Consider the following 22,121-nt stretch of genomic DNA (forward strand, 5'->3'; position numbering starts at 1 on the left):
TGGGAGGATTGGATGAGATATCTATGTAAAGACACATGGTGTAATATCTGGCACTTAGCTACAATGAGGATGGCTATTAGACTCACGGGTTTTGTTTTTTTAAAAATGGCATATAGATTTATTCTTGTTTCTACAACTTTTCATGAAATAGATTAATTATATTTTTAATTTAAAAATTTTTATTTTTAATTAGAGGATAATTGCTTTACAATGTTGTGTTGGTTTCTGCTGTACAATGTGAACCAGCTATAATTATACATATATCCCCTCCCTCTTGAGTCTCCCTCCCACCCCTCCAGTCCCATCTCTATAGGTCCTCACAGAGCACAGGGTTGAGCTCCCTGTGTCATACAGCAGCTGACTCACAGGTTTTTGCAGCTAACATGAAACCAGGTATCCCACTACAGTCCTGGCTTCATGTCCTAGTTTTCTCTCCATCGGGCTGTGTGATCTGGATAAATCAGTCCCTATGAAGCTTAGTTACTGATCATTAAATGAGGATGGTAATACAGACTTCGTGTGTTCTGAACAAGATCATGTTAAGTAGTAGAGATGAGAATGCTGTGCTTATTATGCACAGCACAATTCAAAGGCATGGGCTGCTGCTTTCTTATTCCATATGAACGGATACGCAGAAAACAATTGCAAAGATTTTATTTAGCGGCTTTCTGTGCTTGGCACTTAGAAACAGAGTTCCGTGCATAAGGGCAAATTTTTATACACCTTTTCTTCATACATATTTTACATACCCTTTTTATTGCCCCCTTTTTTAATATTCATAATATTGGATTCCCCACTAGGCACATAAATACATTTATCTACAACACCTCAAAACCAAAAAAATCTTAGTAATATCTGAATTCTTTTACTTGGTACTATCTTCATTTCCACACCACTTAAAAAGTTTAGCTGGCACCAAACTTCACTTTTTCTTATCATTAAAGGATTTGAAAGGGAAGGTAAAGATGAAAGGAGAAATCCAAAACTTCAAAATTGCAACGAACTATTTGATTAAAAAAAAAAAAAGTGGCGATCTAAGAGCAGATGGAAGGATGTATTCTAGAAGGCCCATTCTCAGTTCTCTGGAAGGTGACAGGACTCCTCCTGCCACAGGGGAAATGGGGAAAGCAATCCAGGTCAGGCATCTGGATCTGGCATTCAGAAGGCCAGACCTCCCTGTGTTGCCTCTGCTCTTGGTATCATCTGTTGAGGTTATAAAACCCTTCCTTTCTCACACTCCTTCTGTTTCCCTTCCCCTGCCAGGCTGCGTGCTCTGGAATCGGCACTTCCTGTGTGGTGCCCCTCTCTTCTGGCTCACAGTGGTCAGAACTGTGGGACTGAGACTCATGCCCTGCCTGGGTGCTTCTCACCCGTGCCCTGACCATACATAGTGTCCCAGAGAGGTTTACTCAACAACTCCATGGTTCTTTCCATAACCTGGGGGGCAGGGGTGAGGACCAAACCCATTTCCTCAGTGAATTTAAACTCTCATCACTGCTCTCACTTCCTCATTCAGTCTTATTCTCCACCTCTCTCTTGCTCTCTATTCTTTCTCCTTCTCTCTCTTTCAGCTGCTCTTACTCCCTCTTTTCACGGGCACCACTGGGAACATCAATGCTAGCACACAAATCGAAGAGAGCCGAAGTTCAAAGGCCATCTTTTTCAGGAAGCCAAGTCCGGTTGTAGTACTGACGTCTTTCCACCCCCATTGATGGGAAGGGGTTTCAGGATACATGGTTCATTCCAGAAAAAGGGTAAGCTGCAGGGAAGAAATGTTGGCAGGCAGCTACTGCTGACCCAGTCCGTCTACTGCTGTACATAGACAAATTTTTGGTGAAAGCACCCATGCTGGGCTTCCCTCCACAGAGTTCACCCAGTTCCGAGTCACTGTGCATGTATGTTTGTGTATGGATGAGTTTGTGTATGAATATATTTATGTACGTGTGTATGTATGCATGCACATATGTATGTGTGTATGTAAAGGTAGGTATGTATCTGTGTGTGGGTAACTTTTCATGGCTGCTACATGCTAGCATCTCCCTTAACATTATAAAACGATTATTCAGTTTCTTCAAAGGCCACTCTGAGTAGACAGACGATGCTAAGATTTGGGAAGGCAGGAGAATGGCCACTGAGTCAGAGATGATTCCACTGCAAGTATTCCTTCAGTGGCTTTAAGTGTCTCTTGTTGTTGTTGGGTATGTGCTTTCCTCCTCCAGAAAGTAATAATAATAATAATACACAGTTCCTGTTTTTCAAAGGCGTTGGGCTCCCAGAGAGGAGGATCTGCCCCTGGAGACTCCGGATCTGCATCGGCTGCTGTTGGCTCCGTGGTGCTGGGACTGGCCACTAAACCATGTGAACAGACATCTGGGACGAGGAGCCTGGGACCGCCCCATACTGCCGGCCGTCACAGGTGTTAGTCGCCTGCTGATTATTGGGGGAAGGGCTAATCATGTGCATGCCGTGCTCCATCCCCGTAGGCAGGTACTGCCGCTCTCCAAAGGCCCCATTGGAAGGAGAAGAACAGAGTAAAGTGCTTTGAGAGGCGCTCAGTTTTTCTGGGCTTGCAGCTAGCCTAGGGGAAGTAGGGAAATTGTATCCATACAGATTATAAGGATTGTGGAGAGAGAAGGCATTGTAGGAGCTCTGCTGCATATGGCTGCCCCCGAACATGTGTGGTGATGAGGAGCTGGAAGCTGCATTGCCTGCCTGCATGACATACTGAAACTGGGAAGTAGGGAAGGACCCCAGCTGGCCACCATAGGCTTCCATCTTGCTGTTGCTAGGCAACGAGGGAGGAGTTGGTATTCCTGAGATCAGGGATGGAGTCCTCTGAGGCATGAAGGTTTCAGAGGGCTGAGCAGCCGAAGTGGTGCCACTCTGGAGCCTGTTGTAGCCACTGTCACTCAGCCCTGGGTAGCTCTGCAAGGCAGCCATGTTGCTTCGGGCACACGGTGGATAATCGGAGAGGTTTAGATTACACAGCTGGCTCTCTCGGCAGCCCACGTTGAAAGTGTTGGGGGCCAGATGAAACGTTGGGGGAGAACAGGATGGAGATAAAAGATGAGAAGAAGCTGAAGGAGATGGTGTCCCAGTGCTGGAGGTGGTTGGGGAAGTGCCTGTGCTGCCCCCTGAAAAATAAAACATAAATTCTTTTGAGACATGAGAATCACCTGAAAGGCTTGTTGGAACACAGATCACTGATTCCACCCCCAGAATTCTCATTCTATAGATCTGAGACAGGCTTCCCTGGTAGCTCAGTGGTAGAGAATCCACCTGCCAATGCAGGAGACTCAGGAATGACCCAGGGTTCAATCTGTGGGTCAGAAAGATCACCTGGAATGGGAAATGGCAACCGCTTCAGTATTTTTGCCTGAAAATCCCACGGACAGAGGAGACTGGTGGGCTACAGTCCATGGGGTTGCAGACTCAGACATGAATTAGCGACCGAACAAAAAAAAAGTCTGGGACAGAGCCTGAGGATTTGCAGCAAGTTGTCAAGTGACCCTGAGGCTGCCAGTCCAGGGACCACTCTTTGGTTAGATGATGTCTAGGACCATTTTATCTCCTAAAATCCCTGAATTTTATTTGAGAGAGCTGCTATAATACCACAGATGTTAGAATTGCACTGGTGGCTGATGCACAGATAGACAAAGGGCCAGTTCAACCCAATCTACTTCAAATGTGCTCTCAGGTAGTTTGAAAGTGAAAGTGTTAGTTGCTCGGTCGTGTCCAACTCTTGGCGATCCTACGGACTGTAGCCCACCAGGCTCCTCTGTCCACTGGGATTTTCCAAGCAAGAATACTGGAGTGGGTTGCCATTTCCTTCTCCAGAGGATCTTCCCACCCAACCCAGGGATCAAACCTGGGTCTCCTACATTACAGGCGAATTCTTTACCATCTGAGCCACCAGGGAAGCCCTCAAGTAGTTTAAGAAGGTCAAAAATGACCTTTCTGAGCCTCCCCTTTACCAGACTGTGAAGAGCAGCTCTGCACCCACTTCCTGTCCCATCTACTGGAAGCTGAAGGCAGTGATGAGTGTCAGGACTGCTGAGCCTTTCAGGTGAAATCCAGAAGGAGCAGCTACTTTGTCTTTCATTGGGACTCTCCCCTCATGGAATTTCTTTTTCAGGGCAAGGTTGGGACTTGCCCAGAATTGTTGAGAGCTGTGATTCCCCAAGGAGCACTGTGCCCTTTAGGCCATCCACAACTCATGTAGGGATTCCTGGTAACTTGAGCTGCTATACAAGAGTAAAGGAACTTTAACATGGAAAGGAGCAGAAATAAGGTTTTTGTCAGTGAGGGAAAAATGTGAAGAAAACTAGCAGGATTCTAGAGATAATGGGATCCAAAGAAGCCAGCCACAATGTACAAATGAAGAAGATCCACATATGCAAGTTGAGAGGCAGATACCTCAAAGAGAAACCCAAAGCTAATGTTTAGCACAGGGGGTAAAAAAGTCTTAGCCTACCTTCACAAGTATTACAGTAGTTTTGGCTGTAGAAGCATAAATTTAGCTCTTGTTAATAGTTTTTTCAAAGTTAATTTTTTACAAAGCCCAACCAACTTCTCTTGCTTGGTCAAAAGAATTTCCCCAGGTAGAACTGGATTTAGATATCAATAGCTCCTGATTGTAGAATCATTTCAGGAAATTCTCCTTTTTGTTTCTTGTTTAAATCTTAAATTCTCTTTGATGTTGTTCAGTCACTAAGTCATATCTGACTTTTTGCGACCCCATTGACTGCAGCACACCAGGCTTCCCTGTCCTTCACTATCTCCTGGAGTTTGTTCAAACTCATATCCATGGAGTTGGTGATGCCATTCAACTATCTCATCCTCTGCTTCCCATTTCTCCTCCTGCCCTCAACCTTTCCCAGCAACAGGAAAATTCCCTTAAGAGAGATAAAAAGATGTTTATTCCACAAATTGAGATAAGACCAACACTGTAAATACCTCTAAGAGAAGTAAGTCAGAGCTGACCACAGAAAGAAGGGCATCAAACCTGATTCTAGGTTCACTGGCCTCCATCCAGCTTCCATCCATGGGCAGGGCAAGCTACATCTTAAATCTCCTCACCTGGGAAACAAGGGCTCGAACTGATAGGCTTCAGTTTCTGTCCTTCTCAGAATTATATTTATGTCTGGCGGATTACATTTCTGTTAAAGTGTGAATTGCTAATAACAAGTACTTTCCCAGGAGTCATTTAAACACAATGAAGAAGTTCTTGAAGGGGAAACAACAAGGATGAGCGAGAACACACTTCTTAATTTTGTGCCACTGAGTGGCCTAGCCTACAGACCCTTACATGAAGCTCAGGGATTCATTTTCTGCAAGCATGTGGTTCCTCTCTGAGGCATCCTACATTTTTTTCTCCCTCTTCCACCCTAACTACCAGGCACGTCAGTGAAATAAGTGCTATGCACAAATGGAGAAACTCAACTCCAGCTGTAAAGAGATCTGCGTTTTATGGGATGTGTATCTGGTCTCCTCTCTTTGAAAGTCCATCCTGGCTCTTCCAGATCTGGTGTTTATGTGGTCCTGGAAGAGACCCCCTGTTCGGCATGCCGTACCATCCCGTCATAGGTATACGCTCCACCAGGCCAAGCTTGAGCCCTGCAGCAGGAAGTGCAAGATGGAGCAAATGACTTTTTATAACTCTAAATGCTTTTCTCGGAGGGCCCATGATGGAACGAATGGTACTGATTTAAGGCCTCAATTGGTTTCACTAGAAAAAAATAAGAAGGGAACTATTAACAAGTTACAGGGATCTCTGCCGAGCAGATGAGAGGCACATGTTAAAAAGTTTGTAGTCAGCTTGCTCTGGCTTTTAAATGACACTCACTGGAAATGAGGCTTGGTGGCCTGCTGAGCTTCAAGGGGTGAGAGCCCCCATACAAACTAGTGTTTGAAGGGGGAGAGCAAGCCTGTCTGAGAGAAGGTCACGTTGTTTCATTCCACTTTGAAGAAATGCTCTTATGTACTTAAAATAATCAATAAAGATAACAGCCATTTTTTTCAAAGTCCACACAAAAGAGAGAAGACTATGGCATTTGTTGTGCCGAGAAGCAAACCAAGATATTGAGAAATCTTTACTCTCTTATGATCTAACAGCTTGTCAGCTGTTAAACAAGATTGGGAGTGCCAGCCAAGTGCTAAATAAGCATAAGGAGGCAAGCTGCCCTCCCTGTGCATTTCAACACTTAGCTTCCTAGAGGCCTCTCAACCCAGAAGAGCCAGGGCCAAGTGGGAGGCCAGGCCTCTCTGATACACAGCAGTCAGAATTGTCTCTCAAAGGAAATCATGCCTCCCTTTCCTGTGTAGCCTTGTCTTTGTCCCCATCTGCTCTGAACAGCCAGGTCTGGAATGCTCTCAGAGTGTTGATTTAAACTTTATTTAATGGATGAACAGGGGCTATAGAGTCAAACAAACCCAGTTCTAATCCCAGTGGTCTTTCTAATGATGGGACCTTGGCAAGTGGGCTTCTCCATATAGATGGAATTTTGAATACTAACATTGTAAGCATGTACAGAGAAATGGATGAAATAATATATTATCCTCTTGAAAAGCAAGGAGATCAAACAGTCAATCCTAAAGGAAATCAACCCTGAATTGGAAGGACTGATGCTAAAGATGAAGTTTCAATACTTTGGCCACCTGATGCTGAAGAGCTGACTCATTGAAAAAGACCCTGATGCTGGGAAAGATTGGGTCCTAGTGGGGATGGCTGTTGTGGGTTGGCCCCTGTTCATGGAGCTGAGCATCCTGGCCACTCTACGCTGTAGGAAGCATTATGTCACAGTGAACTGCCCAAATGTAACAGGCTTTTGGAGTCTCTAAGGCTGTGAATGGTGGAGCGCTGGACACCCACCAGGTCCATATCCCAAAGGCTAAATCAACTGTTTCCTCTCTGAACTATCTGCCCCTTCCCTCTCACTCCCACCTTGGGATGGAAATAAGATGCCCCATGTCTCCATCTCTCCTCAGATCAGATCCAGCGAAGTGAAATTGAATACAAACAATTTAGGTAAGTGGGTGTCCTTCTCACTGTCCTCAGAGATCTTAATCCTTCTGAAGTGTGAAGTCACTCAGTCATGTCCCAAACTTTGCGACCCCATGGACTGCATGTAGCCTACCAGGCTCCTCTGTCCATGGAATTCTCTAAGTAGCCATGCCCTTCTCCAGGGGATCGTCCCAAGCCAGGAATAACATCCAGGTATCCTGCCTTACAAATGGATTCTTTACCATTTGAACCACTAGGGGCCCCACTTCTGAGAGATGATTAAAATGTAATGCTGTAAGTAGCTAAACGTACTCCAGCATTTCAGGACCAATCCTCCACCACCCCACTTCCCTGCAGGCTATTCGACCCACAACCCAAAGTGAGGAGGTACTCAAAATTCACTCCAATGTTAACTTGCTCCAACATTCAAGGCCAACAGCCAAAATAACCAAAAAGAATACATGTTTAGCAGTGATTCCATACAAGGGCAATAACCTAGAATATACTTGTGTAGCATGAAGACAAGTTAAATGTGACCATGAAAATCCTGAATACCAAACCTGCTGACTTTTGCATCTTTAGATTGATCACTTCCAGATTGTAACATGGAGACTTTCACAAACAGTGTCCTTGTGGGTTTATTTTGTTGTGCTTCCCCCAAAATTGAAAAACAGTGAAACAAAACCCCATCTGGGCTAGTGATGAATAAATTTCCATATAATTACTTGGTTCCATGAGCCAGGCTCTTCTCTCATATAACTCAATGGCATCTGTCCCTGAGGAGTGCTGATTCACCAGGTGCCCTTGAGTAGCCTTCTTCAAGGCTTTCAAACAGGTAAGAGGTAGAACGTCAGAATCCTATAGATGAATGCCAGAGAATAAACCCAGAGGCCATAAAGCTTAATGATCAGACCCCTGTTTATCCTAACTAAGGAATAACCCTTAGTTGAAATGAGCACTCTTCTCAAAACAGAAATATAAACATTATGGTGTTAATGGGAATTATGTGGTTTCAATCCTAGAAAGAGTCTGTATGAGTCTTTTCAATCCTAGAAAGAGTGCATCGCTCCATAAAGTTTAAAGATATACATTGTTTCAAACCTCTTCCTTTTAAAACAGTTTTAGATTCACCCAATTCTCATTTTTCACATTGGTTCTCTGTGTTCTGAGTCTCTCTGCTTCTTAAATGCCCCTATTTCATACCTACCACATTCCCCACCACAGTCATACCTACCACAGAATGTTCAAACTACCACACAATTGCACTCATTTTGCATGATGCTGCTGCTGCTGTTGCTAAGTTGCTTCAGTCGTGTCTGACTCTTAGCGACCCCATGGACTGCATGCAGCCTACCAGGCTCCTCCATCCATGGGATTTTCCAGGCAAGAGTACTGGAGTGGGTTGCCACTGCCTTCTCCAATTTCACATGCTAGCAAAGTAATGCTCAAAATTCTCCAAGGTCATAGAAAAGGCAAGAGAATTCCAGAAAAACATCTACTTCTGCTTTGTTGATTATGCCAAAGCCTTTGACTGTGTGGATCACAATAAACTGTGGAAAATTCTTAAAGAGATGGGAATACCAGAACACCTTACCTACTTCCTGAGAAACCTGTATGCAGGTCAAGAAGCAACACTTAGAACCGGACATGGGACAACAGACTGGTTCCAAATTGAGAAAGGAGTACATCAAGGCCATATATTGTCACCCTGTTTATTTAAATTATATGCAGAGGACATTGTGCAAAATGCCGGCTGGATGAAGCACAAGCTTGAATTAAGACTGTCAGGAGAAATATCAATAACCTCAGATATGCAGATGATACCACCCTTACAGCAGAAAGCTAAGAGGAACTAAAGAGCCTCTTGATGAGGGTGAAAGAGGAGAGTGAAAAAGCTGGCTTAAAACTCAGCATTCAAAAAAATTAAGATAATGGCATTCAGACCCATCACTTCATGGCAAATAGATGGAGAAACAATGGAACCAGTGACAGACTTTATTTTCTTTGGCTCCAAAATCATTGCAGGTGGCAAATGTAGCCATGAAATTAAAAGAAGCTTGATCCTTGGAAGAAAAGCTATGACAAACCTAGACAGAGACATCAATTTGCCAACAAAGGTTCATCTAGTCAAAGCTATGGTTTTTCCAGTAGTCGTGTATGGATGTGAGAGTTGGACCATAAAGAAGGCTGAGTGCCCAAGAACAGATACTTTTGAACTGTGGTGTTGGAGAAGACTCTTGAGAGTCCCTTGGACTGCAAGGAGATCCAACCAGTCAATCCTAAAGGAAATCAGTCCTGAATATTCATTGGAAGGACTGATGCTGAAGCTGAAGCTCCAATACTTTGGCCACCTGATGCAAAGAGCCAACTTATTAGAAAAGACCCTGATGCTGGGAAAAATTGAAGGCAGGAGGAGAAGGGGACAACAGAAGATGAGATGGTTGGATGGCATCACCGACTCAACAGACATGAGTTCGAGCAAACTCTGGGAGACGGTGAAGGACAGAAAAGTCTTGCGTGCTGTGTGCTGGGGTCGCAAAGAGTCAGACATGACTGAGTGAACAACAATAACCATATTCCCTAAGTGGCACACTCCCATTTTTTCACTTTCCATTAACTTGCTTATTTTCTCTGATACTTGTTTTACTGCCTTCTCTGCTGCAGTTTACATCTGCTATTACTGTCATTTGGAATCCTGCCTCGTTCCTGGCAATAGCATCCACTTTTCCCTCTGAGAAACACTCCCTTTCCCACTCACCCTTCACCCATACCTCCAAGGAAGGGATGTGACTCAGGCCTGGATGATCTAAGCAACCCATCCCTGCCACAGTAATTAATTCAGAGGCAACTCAGTTAGAGTCAATGAAACTCAGTAAGATTGTGCTAGAAATCTTAAAGAGAGATACATGACCTTTCCCATCCAATTTAAACCTAAAAAGATGCAGGTCCAGGAATGCTGGCAGCTAGGTCACCACCATGGGGAGCCTGAGGATGAAGTCTGGTGAGAGATGATAATGCCTTGGAGTGGAGTAGTAACAAGGGAGATTAGAGATATGAGCAGATTCAAGAACTTGGTAATGGCTGGATATGGTGGGGACAGGGAGGCCTGTCATGCTGCAGTCCATGGGGCTGCAGAGTCAGACATGACTGAGAGACTGAGCTGAACTGAACTGGATGTGGTGGGTAAGGAGGGAGGGAACTGTCTCAGATGGCTAATGGGCAGCAGCGTCCTTCCCCCAGGAGAGGGCGCCAAGTCTGTGAGGCAAATCATGGGCTCCGTTTTGGATGTATTGAGCATAAGGGACTATAGGACAAAACAGAATATGTACCCAATAACCACTTGCCCTGGGGCTTCCCAGATGGCTCAATGGAACAGAACCCACTTGCCAGGGCAGGAGATGCAGGAGACTGGGGTTCCATCCTGGGGTCAGGAAGATCCCTTAGAGGAGGAAATGACAACCCACTCTAGTATTCTTGCCTGTAAACTCCATGGACAGAGGAACCCAGCAGGCTATAGTTCACAGTGTCAGGAAGAGTCAGACATGACTGAGCAACTAAGCCCCAGAAGCACGAGCAGCTATTTGCTCTATGGATTAAATTGAGACACTCTCCAGTCCTCGTCAAGAACTCCTCTCGGGCATTATTCCTTACCTCAGGGATAAATGAGATCAACATAAACTGGCTATCTTTGAAACATTGTAATGATCAAAGACCTCTGTCTACTGAACTTTCCTCCATTCCCAATCTCTTTACTAGTATGAATTTTCTCAGTATTTGATCTCCTTCACTGACCAACCTCTCATCAACACAAATTAACTGGTAAAAATAAGGACCTACTAGAGTTAACGCTCAAGTTGTTGACAACCCCAACAGAGCCCTTCATGAGCCTAACTTTTAACTGCCTGATAAACACTAAAAAACACAAAGGTGCTGAAATTCGTCTAGTGATGTCTGCCACCAGTTGAGGGGAAGGGAGCTTTTCTGTCGATGGCAGGTCTCCTTACATTCGCAGATGGAGACGTATGACCAGCTTTGGAGCCACTGGTCCCGGATGGCTCCTTTTCACATAACCGTTGTCAGATCACTTGGAGACTCCACTCACAAAAACCCTCTCAGTATTGGTCATACAAGTAGCTCCATTGTGTATATTATCAGAACAACCTCATCACAACAACAGGATTGAACTTGGCTATAACTGACCTGGGTTCTTATTTCTTTTTACTTCTTTGTAGCTCCATTGTGTATATTATCAGAACAACCTCATCACAACAACAGGATTAAACTTGGCTATAACTGACCTGGGCTCTTATTTCTTTTTACTTCTTTGTCTGTGTTGCCTCACTCCACTTCCATAAGCACAACTTACTTGGTTAGTTCTCTTTGTCCCTGCCACAAGCAGTGTTTAGGCAGAAGCCATTCCTGAAATACAATTTCTATCTCCAGACTATCCGAAAGTATAAACTCCCTTGCTGATTCTGAAGATGTCTGAAAATAAAACCATACACTTGACTTCATAAAAATGAAATATGGATTTACTATTTATAGAGCTAATGCTCAAGTTGTTGACAATTAACCACCAAATGGATTAATAAACTGTGTGTGTGTGTGTGTGTGTGTGTGTATGGTAAGTAAGAAGGAAGAAAGTCTGGTGGAAAGGAAAGTACCCAGTGAAGCAGGAGATCCACTGAGTCCTCAACTCAGTTCTGCCAGCACTTAACTGCAGATATGTTCCTAGGCTGCTCTATGCCTCTGTTTATTTTTGTGTTAAAGTCAAAGGACAATGACTCCCATGCATTCTTCTCCATAAGAGAAAACAACTATTTAGAGCATCCATTCAATATATTTTTTAAAATAGAAGGATTTGGATTTTTTTAAAACTGTGGTTAATTCACCTAAGCACATTCCTTGAAATGTTATCAACAGATGGGTCTTAATGAAAGAGAAATTTAACTGACAACAAGGGCAAGATGGAAAGAGCACCCTTCGCTTCATCTAAGCAGAATGGCTGATCCAGCCTCCAGCAGCAGCAACACCACAAAACTGTCCCAGGGCTAAGTGTTTGACATCCAGATATTCATCTGCTTGAAGCAATGAGGTAATGTGGACACCTGGGTGGGTCGATCACTGCTTGGATCTTTAGTTGGGTGCCAACATTCCCAATAGTCTCTTCACCAAAAGGGAGTTAGTACAAAACCAGTCTGCCATTGAAGCTTCCACTAGAAACTCACCACTCTTTACTTCTAAGACACAAAACAGTTTAACACAGACAGCTATGTCTCTTTTGTTCATTTTATGACTGATACTGTCCAGAGTTACTGGAAACCTCAGTTTTTAAAGGAAGAGGGAATGAGTATTGTTACTTTTACATCCTTTGTTAATGTCAAGAAACCCAAGCCACATATTTTTTAATAATGAGAATCTGGATCAAGTTCAATGTATAGTTCAAAAATATATTCCAATTAAACTATTGAATAGAGTCTTGGCTTTTCCTCTAGCACCACCTCACCACCATATGTATCCAATAATTCTATGCTCATTTCCCCTCGTCAGTATAAAAAGAGACTCAATGAACAAGTGTGACATCTTGCTGTGCAAGTTCAGTTTCTCTTAAACCTTTGTTTCCCATATGTCAATAGTAAGTCTTCAAATGGATAAATTTTCAACAGAAGCATCATGAACCCTGCTATGCTGCACACCTTAGCAATGCAGGTTCCCTTTCAGCTTCCCCATGCCTATTGCACCTGCCCAGCGGTTCTACATGCTGGCGATATGTAGGTAGCCACCCCCAACCATTACTCCACATCGGTATCCATGCCCACATCCAGAGACTGTGCTCCAAGATTTAACCAGATGGTGACCCTGCCTGCCTGAGCCATAGTGCCACCAAGCGATCTCATTCACTATTCATTAAGCACTTCCTGGGTGCCAGGCCCTGGGGTAGATCTTGGGGACACAGCAATGAACACAATGTTACCACCCATGCCTGCTTTCAGGAACTGGCACCCCTACCACCCTTCTCATGCCAGCCTTCATGATACAAACTCCTGCTCAGCTAGGGCTTGGAAAGTCAATGAGCAAAGCAAAGGCAGAGAAGCAAGGAGACACCTCAGAAATAAATAGGATCAAGTAAGTGTCTCTGCATGGCAGCTTCATTTATAAAGCATGTTTATGTAAATGCCCTCACAAACACACACAAAAAACATCATCACTGTTCGGGATAATTACTTTTCTTTGAGATGAGGAAATGGATTCAGAAGTAACTTGACCAAGGTTATACAGACAGTTTAGTGACCATCAAGATGAAGGCCCAAATTTCCCAACTCCCACACAAGTCTGCCACTGAAGGGCCATGAAGGCATCAAAGCATCAGCAACACCCTGAATATATATTGACAGCATCAGAAGGAGCAAGATGCTTCCAACAAATGGCTTCCATTTCTCCTCCCTTTATTCAAAAAGGAAATAAAAGGTTTACCTTGGCAGTCCAGTGGTTAAGACTCTGAACTTCCAATGTCAGGTGTGTGGGCTTGATCCCACATGCCATATAGCATGGCCAAAAATAAAATAGGCCTACTTGTTCTCTCATAGTAAAAAAGCAATATAAAATAAAGCAACAAAAAGTTTTTTAAAGAGATGGATATTCTGGACCACCTGCCTCCCCAGATCCCTGTGAAGATGAATGGTCTAATCATGTTATGAATAAATTATCAGAACAGCAACATTTCCTGTCTCTGGTGTGCTTTCTTCTCTGGTATTGATATGAGGGACATGGGGGTGAAGACAATGACAACAATGATGATGATGACGACAATGACAGAAAGCACATACTGAGGGCTTCCTGTGTTTTTAAGAGTATTATCTCATTTGATCCTTACATGAATTCTATTACAATCTCCCATTATGCAGATAAGAAAACTAAATGTCAGAAAGGATGAGGGACTTGATCAGTGTCACCAAGCTAGCAAAGAACAGTGATAAGAGCCTAACTCAAGCTGTCTGACTCCAGAACCTATGCTTTTAATCACTATCTCATGTTAAAGCCTGAGGGAGTTCAGTAATTCACATCATAAAACTTAATTCAGTGTGCAGACTGCTAGAACCTCCCTGATAAGGGGGTGAAATATAATATGTTATCAAGTCCTAGAAGGGATTCCTATATCACTGAGCCATATTTTAAAAACTAGGACTCTATTAATAGCAACTATTTGATAGAATGAGTTCAAACTAATTTTGATCACTGTCACTTCAAGACAAGAGGAGGCTGGAGAGGAAGACTCATTAAGCGTCTGACATTTGGGAAACTTTCACTTGGGTACCCCGGTGAATGGGTGCTGCCCCAGGGAGAGCCAGTGGTTGGACTGAAAAGAGGAGGTGAAATCAGCCCATGAGCCTGTTCACGTGGCCACAGGCTTCCCAACCTGAGAAGAGAAGGGAGATTAGAAATCGGATAAAAAGCACAAAGCAGCGGAAGAAAAAAGTCTACTCTGCCCATCCACTTGAGATGGGTGTGGCTCCACACCAGCCACAGGAGAAGGCACAAGTGAGAAGATTCAGAGGGGCTTGCAGCAGCCCCCGCCTCACTGTCAGACTTGAGTGATTCATTGCCACTGTCTGAGGCTAAGTTGTTTCTTATCTACAAACTAGAATACGAAAACAGATAAGGCTGCCATGAGTAACAAATGAAATTATTATTATCTCCCAGTCTCCACCCCTGGTGGCTCCCTGGTGGTTCAGTTGGTAAAGAATCTGCCTGCAATGCAGGAGACCCAGGTTTGATCCCCTGGAGAAGGAAATGGCACCCCACTCCAGTATTCTTGCCTGGAAAACCCCATGGACAGAGAAGCCTGGTGGGCTACAGTCCATGGTGTCACAGAGAGTCGGACATGACTGAGTGACTAACATTTTCACTTTCCAAATCCTAAGGGCTACATGAATGCTTAGTGATAGAAACAATCATCTCACCACCATAGTGATCATGAACATAACCTTGCTTCGGGAAAAGGGAGAGGGATCTGGAGGTGCCAGGTAAAACCCTGCCTCTGAAACCAGCTTATCTGTACAATCGGTGATGCTCTGGTTATTTACGGAGCTATCTGGTACTCTTCGTTCCAGGAGAGTCCATGTAACTCGTGGCTTGGCTTGGGGCCAGCTGTGCTATATTCAGTTCAGCTCTCACTCCCTCCCCCGCACAGTCTCTAAGCAGAGGCCTTGCCCGGGGCTTTACCTTGCTGTTTTTGCATGGTGGTGAAATCTTCAAAGGTGAGTGTGCGCACAGGGGGTCTCCAGAATGCATAAGTCTCCATGATAGCTTCCAGTCCCGTTCTATAGAGAGAAAAGCCAGCAAGTTGTTAAATAATCCCCAGAAATTCATTGACTTAAAAAAAAAAAAATCCTGAGGTGGTTTGGTGACAATCAGTATATGCATAAGAACTGAGAGATATCATCACTGTGGTAAACTGGTCTGGAAGAGCACAGGTACAGATGTTGCTAGACTACAGGAGAAAGAAGAAATTAACCCAATTCAGATTATCTGCAAACGAGTCATAGCTATGATAGAATTTCACTCTGACCTTTCTTCAGAGAAGGCTTAGCCTGCATGAAAAATACACGTTAAATGTTAAAGGTCAAGGCCCCTGGATGTCAGGAACAGATCTGAGCAGAGAGCAGCAGTGACCATTTCCCTACAAGACAATGTCATCATCACTACCACAGTGCACCGATATAGTCCGCCCCAGAGTCAACTCCGCCACCAGGTACGTGGAGTCAATGAAACCGTCATATTGCTGTGCCTTTAAAGGCTTCTTAAATCAACCGAGACAGGCAGGGTAATAGAAATAGAAGGAGAGATAAGTAATCAAATACACTTGAATTTCTGCTGCAACAGGAAATGCCTACTTGAAGGCATAACAAGTGTTTTGGTCCCTAAAATTATACCTCAAACAAAAGGACCAGTACATTTCTGCAAATATTTATCTGCATTCTGTAATATAACAACCAACGTGGTCTTTGAGAGTCATATACTTGGGACTTCAGGAACAGCCAATATTTTTATAATATATTACTTTAAGGCTTCTGCTTCATTGATACTGGAAATTCCATTAACTGAACTGTATGCACACTGCCTAGTTTATCCTTCAATAAATTCTGTTATATATATGTATATATCTTTAGGGCTTCCCTGGTGGCTTAGTGGTGAAGAAGCTACCTGCCAATGCAGGAGACAGGGGCTCAATCTCTGGGTCAGGAAGATCCCTTGGAGAAGGAAATGGCAACCCATTCCAGTATTCTTGCCTGGGAAATCTTAGAGACAGAAGGAGTTTGGCGGGCTATAGTCGACGGGGTTAAAAAAGAGTCAGACACGACCTAGCAACTAAACAACAACAATTTATGAGATTGATAGACATTGTTTTAACATAATTATCTAGGTTATCTGGATAATCTTAAGTATATTACTGCTGATATTCCATAGCCTCAAAAGAGAATATTGGTTGGTGCTTTGTTTACAGCTTTGAAACACAGCTTCTGATTATTCACTCTTTAAAACTAATTGTTTCACTTGCAGCCACATGGAGGCAGGGGAAATTCTGGCAGAAGGTAGGAGAAGAAAGTTAAAGAAGAATAGGGAGCATAAATCCTTTCATTGCAAAGTCACTGGAAAGGAACACAGTGTCCCTTCCTGGAAAAGATACGCTTTCCTCTTGAGATGAAATTTACGCTGCCTGTCCTCCCTAGGTAATACATATCCAGCATTCTCTTCAGTCCAGCACAGCAAGAATAATGTGAGAAGTTTTATTTTAAGTGGGAACAAATATCCTTCCCTAAGAAATGATTACAAGATCCCCCGAGGTTCTTCTCTGATGAGCTGCTGATACACTGATTGACTCTTTGTGTTGTAAAATTTCTTCTTTGAACTGGCCATACTTGCACAGTTAACTTTCTAAAGTCTTCCCTGGAATCTTGGAGGCTTTAAATACACCAATGTTGGCAAATCAAACTCTGTATTTTTAGAAGAGGTTGAGAGGAGAGGGCGTTGCATGGTGTTTATTAGCTGTTAATCTGTTAAAAGTAGGAATAGAAGACATCTCCACATAGTCACCGTACATTAATGCTGAATACAGTACATGAAACTATTTGTGGAGAGAAACAGTCCAGGCAATTAGGGAGTTCAGAATAATAAGGGGATAGACAGATAAAGCCATGCTGAGCCTTGATGAACATAAAAAATAGACAGGCCAGGCTTAGCTCTTACTGCCTTGTTTTGGAATGTTGGGGGCTCACCAGAACATCTTAGGATTCTCTTTAATGGCATGAGAGGCTCACTGAAAATGGCCAAAGTCTCTATTGTTCCACCTCCTATTCCATTCTTCCCAGCAACATGTACCAATGATGGGGACAAAATATTAGTTCAAGGACAAAGAACAGGTCCTTCTCACTTCATAATAAAGTGATAGAACACTGTGAAGAAGTCACAATACACTGATTATACTGCCAATGTTATATTTGTTAAAGGAATAAAAAATGAACATTAATCTTATTTACATAACAGGCAAAAAGGGCAAAGGTATTAATAATTTTATATAAGTTGTTAACTTTAAAAAGGATAGCAGACATTCATCCATTATCCAAATCTAAAATCTCCTCCCTATGTTACCATCTATTAGATGGAGAGTTATCTAGCCTTGGTTTGAGTATTTCCCAAGGAAAATATATAGTTTTGTGACAGATCTATTAGAAAGTTCTTTCTGACCTTGAGCTGAAATCTCTGATGTAACCTTTTCTTGTTAAAAAAATAAACATTTTTAGTTTAAAAAAAATAAACATTTTAAATTTTGGAATACTTTTAGGTTTATAGAAGTATCAAAGGTAATGCAGAAAATTCCAGTGTAGCTGATGTAACTTTTACCCTCTGGTTCCATTGTTGTTGTTATTGTTGTTGTTTAGTCACTAAGTCCATCCGACTCTTCTGCGACCCCATGAACTGCAACCCACCAGGCTCTTCTGTCTATGGGATTCTCTGGGCAAGAATACAGGAGTGGGTTGCCATTCCTTTCTCCAAGTACTAGTACTAGACACGGGAATTGCATCCCTTCCTGACCCAGGGATGGAACCAGCATATCCTGCATTAGCAGGCAGATTCTTTACCACTGAGCCACCTGGGAAGCCCCTGGTCCTATTGTGCTGTATGCTAAGTCATTTCAGTCGTCTCCAATTCTTTGTGACCCTATGGACCACAGCCTGCCAGGCTCCTCTGTCCATGGGACACTTTAGGCAAGAATACTGCCAATGAGTAAATAAAAAGAGTGCCAGACACCTTCCACATCCTCATCAGGAAAAGCTTTCTTAGCTCTTAACATAATGTACGACATGCCACATATGGAGATGCCCATGGCCCATCTAGTCCAGGTGTCTGTCACAGGAGGGTTTTCTGGTGGTGAATTTGGGGTTGGGCATGACTACCAAAAACTAACAGCTAAGTCCATACATTCCTGACCACACTTTACTAATGTTCTGTGGATCTATCTCTTATAGATTCATCCTAGACCTTACTGAATCTATTGATATATTCAGATTGGGTCTCTTTTTTAAAAAAAATCAATCCTGTTTACTATGAGCTTCCCTGGTGGCTCAGATGGTAAAGAATCCACCCGAAATGTGGGAGACCTAGGTTCAATCCCTGGGTCGGGAAGATTCCCTGGCGGAAGAAGGCATGGCAACCCACTCCAATATTCTTGCCTGGAGAATCTCCATGGACAGAGGAGCCTGGTGGGCTACGGTCCATGGGGTCACAAAGAGATGGATCTGACTAAGCACAAGCATAGTTATTGTTTACTATATGCCACATCATCTGTCTTCAGACTTCACTAAGCTTTATTATATAGATCAAATTGTTCAAAAGCACTATTTTTTTTCTTTATCAGGATTTGGTAAAGTGCTGCAGCAAGGTAAGTATTAGCTAATTTACTTTCCACCATATTTTTAAAATTTATTTTTGGCTGCCCTGAGTCTTGGTTGCAGCACATGTGCTTTCTCTAGTTGTGGAAAGCAGGGGCTACGCTTCCACTGTGGTGTGTGAGGCTTCTCACTGTAGTGGCTTCTCGGGTCAGGGAGCATGGGCTCTAGGGCCTGTGGGCCTCAGTCGCTGTGGCACATGGACTTCGTTGCCCCTCGGCATGCGGGATCTGCCCCAATCAGGGATCGAACCCATGTCCTCTGCACTGGCAGGCGGATTCTCAACCACTGGATCACCAGGGAAGTCCCACAACCATGCTTTTCTATGTCCCATACTTAGCACAATGCCTTTTACATGGCAAGATTTCAATTTATATGTATTTAATAAATAAAGGAATCATTTTTATTACTTATTTAATATTTATTACTATTTTTATTACTGAGTCACTATTTCCCAAACTTTAATCAGCATTCATTTTTCCAAGCCTAAAACAGGAAAACAACTTGATATCCCATCAAAACTCTGAAGACAGAAAGAATTCTCTAGTACTAGAGACGGGAATTGCATCTACATATGGCTGTTTGTGTCTTTCTTGACTCAGGTCCCAGAGAGGTTTCAGTTTTTCTTTGGTTTCTTCTGTTCTGGTCATGGAATTTCTAACCTTCAACAGAGTGTGAGTCCCCTAGCACAGGCCAGTCATTTCTACCCTCATCTTTTCTTATAAGAATCCTTGCCAACTACCCATTAACATCTTCAGCCACTTGTATATCTATTCAAAGTTTATACTAAGCAATGACATGTTGTTTACTTATTCATCATCATTATATCCCAGTTTTTAAAACTTCATCTCAAGGGTTTTAAAAGTGAATTCATTCTCTAACAGATAAAAAAAAGTAGTCTTAGGTAACCTACATGTCATTAACATGTTCCACATGGTGGGCCTCAAAGGGTCTGCTAAACACCAGAGACCTGATGTCATCTCTGAAGCTTCCAATCAAAGATGATCAAATTGGCCAGTGTCCCCGTCTTGCTTACTTTTCCCTCTTGCTCCAGTGACAACAGAGACCATATCTAAACCCCCTCTGTTTAGTCATTTGGCTGTAATCATCTCTCTGATTTCCAGGCCTCTCCTCTTTAGACATTTCCGTCTGCTCACTGGCCAAGCCAACAGCACACACTGAAGAGGAGGGAGAAAGGGAAAGCAAAGAAGCGAAATCAATGAGCTCTTCTGTAAACTGATGATGCCTTGAGATCAACTGATTTGGAAAAACCACCAAAGTGAAAAGAAATAGTCTTCCGATCTTCTCATTCCAAAAAAAAAGTGAGACCATCCCTTTGCTGCTGCTGCTGCTGCTAAGTCGCTTCAGTCGTGTCCAACCCTGTGTGACCTCATAGACGGCAGCCCACCAGGCCCTGCCGTCCCTGGGATTCTCCAGGCAAGAATACTGGAGTGGGTTGGCATTTCCTTCTCCAATGCATGAACGTGAAAAGTGAAAGTGAAGTCACTCGGTCATGTCTGACTCTTAGCGACCTCATGGACTGCAGCCCACCAGGCTCCTCCGTCCATGGGATTTTCCAAGCAAGAGTACTGGAGTAGGGTGCCATTGCCTTCTCCGCCATCCCTTTGAGGTTTATCAAATATTTGATGATTATAATAATTACAACTAGACCCATAACCTGTTAGATAACACATCTATGCATAGTTTCTGTTTTTTATTTATCTTCAGATAGAAAATTATTTTTTAGGTTTCTTTCATTTATTTTCTTTGTAATTCTGACATCTTACTCTTTGCTGGTGATTCCATTAACAAGGGGAACTTATGCTAGGGATTGTTAAGATAACTGATTAGCTCTCAATAGAAGACAGTCAAGGACTAACAGAAGTCTACTGAGATGGGGTCTTGAAGTCAAATAGAGGTTATTCAATCAGGAAAACAATTATGTGCTAGTTTCAAGAGATATAAAGGTAAAAAACATTTACTCTTAAGGAGAATTCTGCTCAACAAAAAGATAATGACCTGTAAATTACTGATTTCTGAACTGTGTGACACATGCTATACTGGAGATATGCGTAAGATGCCATGAGGCACTGAGCACGATGTCTTGAATACACCTGGAAAACTCAAGGGCAGGGGGGTGTTCCATAAAAGGCCAGTTATTTAAGCTTAATATTATAGGGCACTCAGTAGTTTTTCACACAGATAAGAGGAAGAAAGAGCTTTCACAGTAGAGTTAATAGTATATGCACAGACTTGGAGGCATGGAAAAGAAGATGTATTCTAGGAACTGAAAATAGTTCAGGGTGACTGGAGTTCCAAGTGCAAGATGAGGAGGGTGGAGGACGTGGGGGGCCAGACACCATGAGTATTTATTCCACGTTAGGTTCTTGGGTTATATCCCACGGTCGATACTGTGCTTCAGAACTCTTCTCCTTTCTCCTCCTGTTCCAACATTTGAAAAGACACAAAACCAGAATATTCTGTTTTCTCAAGTCTAATTACCACATGTCAACTTTCTAATCCTTTGTCTTAGACTGTCCTTGGTCCACTGTGGTCAGGTCACACCTTCCACATGTCCTTCTTCTTCACTAGATCTGGAATCTTCTCCTATATTAAGATTCCTCAGGGTATTTGTTCTCCAGGGATAGTCTTAAATACCTCCCAATGAAAGTCTGCAAATTGGCAAAGAAGCCATCATTCAAAACTAGGAATAAAACTACCATATGACCCAGCAATTCCACTACTGGGCATATACCCTGAGGAAACCATAATTGAAAAAGACATATGTACCTGAATGTTTATCGCAGCACTGTTTACAACAGCCAGGACATGGAAGCAACCTAGATGTCCACCTGACAGATGAAAGGATAAAGAAGTTGTGGTACATATATACAATGGAATATTACTCAGCCATAAAAAGGAATGCATTTGAGTCAGTTCCAATGAGGTGGATGAACCTAGAGCCTGTTGCACAGAGTGAAGTAAGAGAAAGACAAATATCATATATTAACGCATATATATGGAATCTAGAAAGACAGTACTGACAATCCTATTTGCAGGGCAGCAAAGCAGATACAGACATAAAGAACAGACTTTCGGACATGGGGCAGGGGGTGGCGCAGGGTAGGGGGAAAGAAGCAGGTGGGATGATTTGAGAGAGTAGCACTGAA

The 22,121-nt window shown here is 43.0% G+C and overlaps 1 protein-coding gene across 11 annotated transcripts in view; it reads right to left on the reverse strand.

The window, feature by feature from the left end:
* Window positions 1–637: 637 nt before the first annotated feature.
* TBX15 (T-box transcription factor 15) overlaps window positions 638–22,121 on the reverse strand; it is a 125,885-nt gene continuing 104,401 nt past the window's right edge. For 8 of the 11 annotated variants that reach the window (XM_086392127.1, XM_086392123.1, XM_086392128.1 and 5 more), the window contains 2 exons: window positions 15,227–15,324; window positions 638–3,134 (listed from right to left, as the gene is read on the reverse strand). In XM_086392127.1, the coding sequence (XP_086248253.1) occupies window positions 2,350–3,134; window positions 15,227–15,324 (883 nt within the window). In that variant the 3' untranslated portion in view covers window positions 638–2,349. Of the gene's footprint in view, window positions 3,135–15,226; window positions 15,325–21,741; window positions 21,804–22,121 lie in introns of all 11 variants that reach the window. The other 3 variants (XM_086392132.1, XM_086392136.1, XM_086392133.1) reach the window with 1 other exon arrangement.

The sequence above is a fragment of the Bos grunniens genome, chromosome 3 (genome assembly GCF_055505025.1).
Source record: "Bos grunniens cultivar Pamir isolate PY7600 chromosome 3, Bosgru_T2T1.0, whole genome shotgun sequence".
Taxonomy (NCBI): domain Eukaryota; kingdom Metazoa; phylum Chordata; class Mammalia; order Artiodactyla; family Bovidae; genus Bos; species Bos grunniens.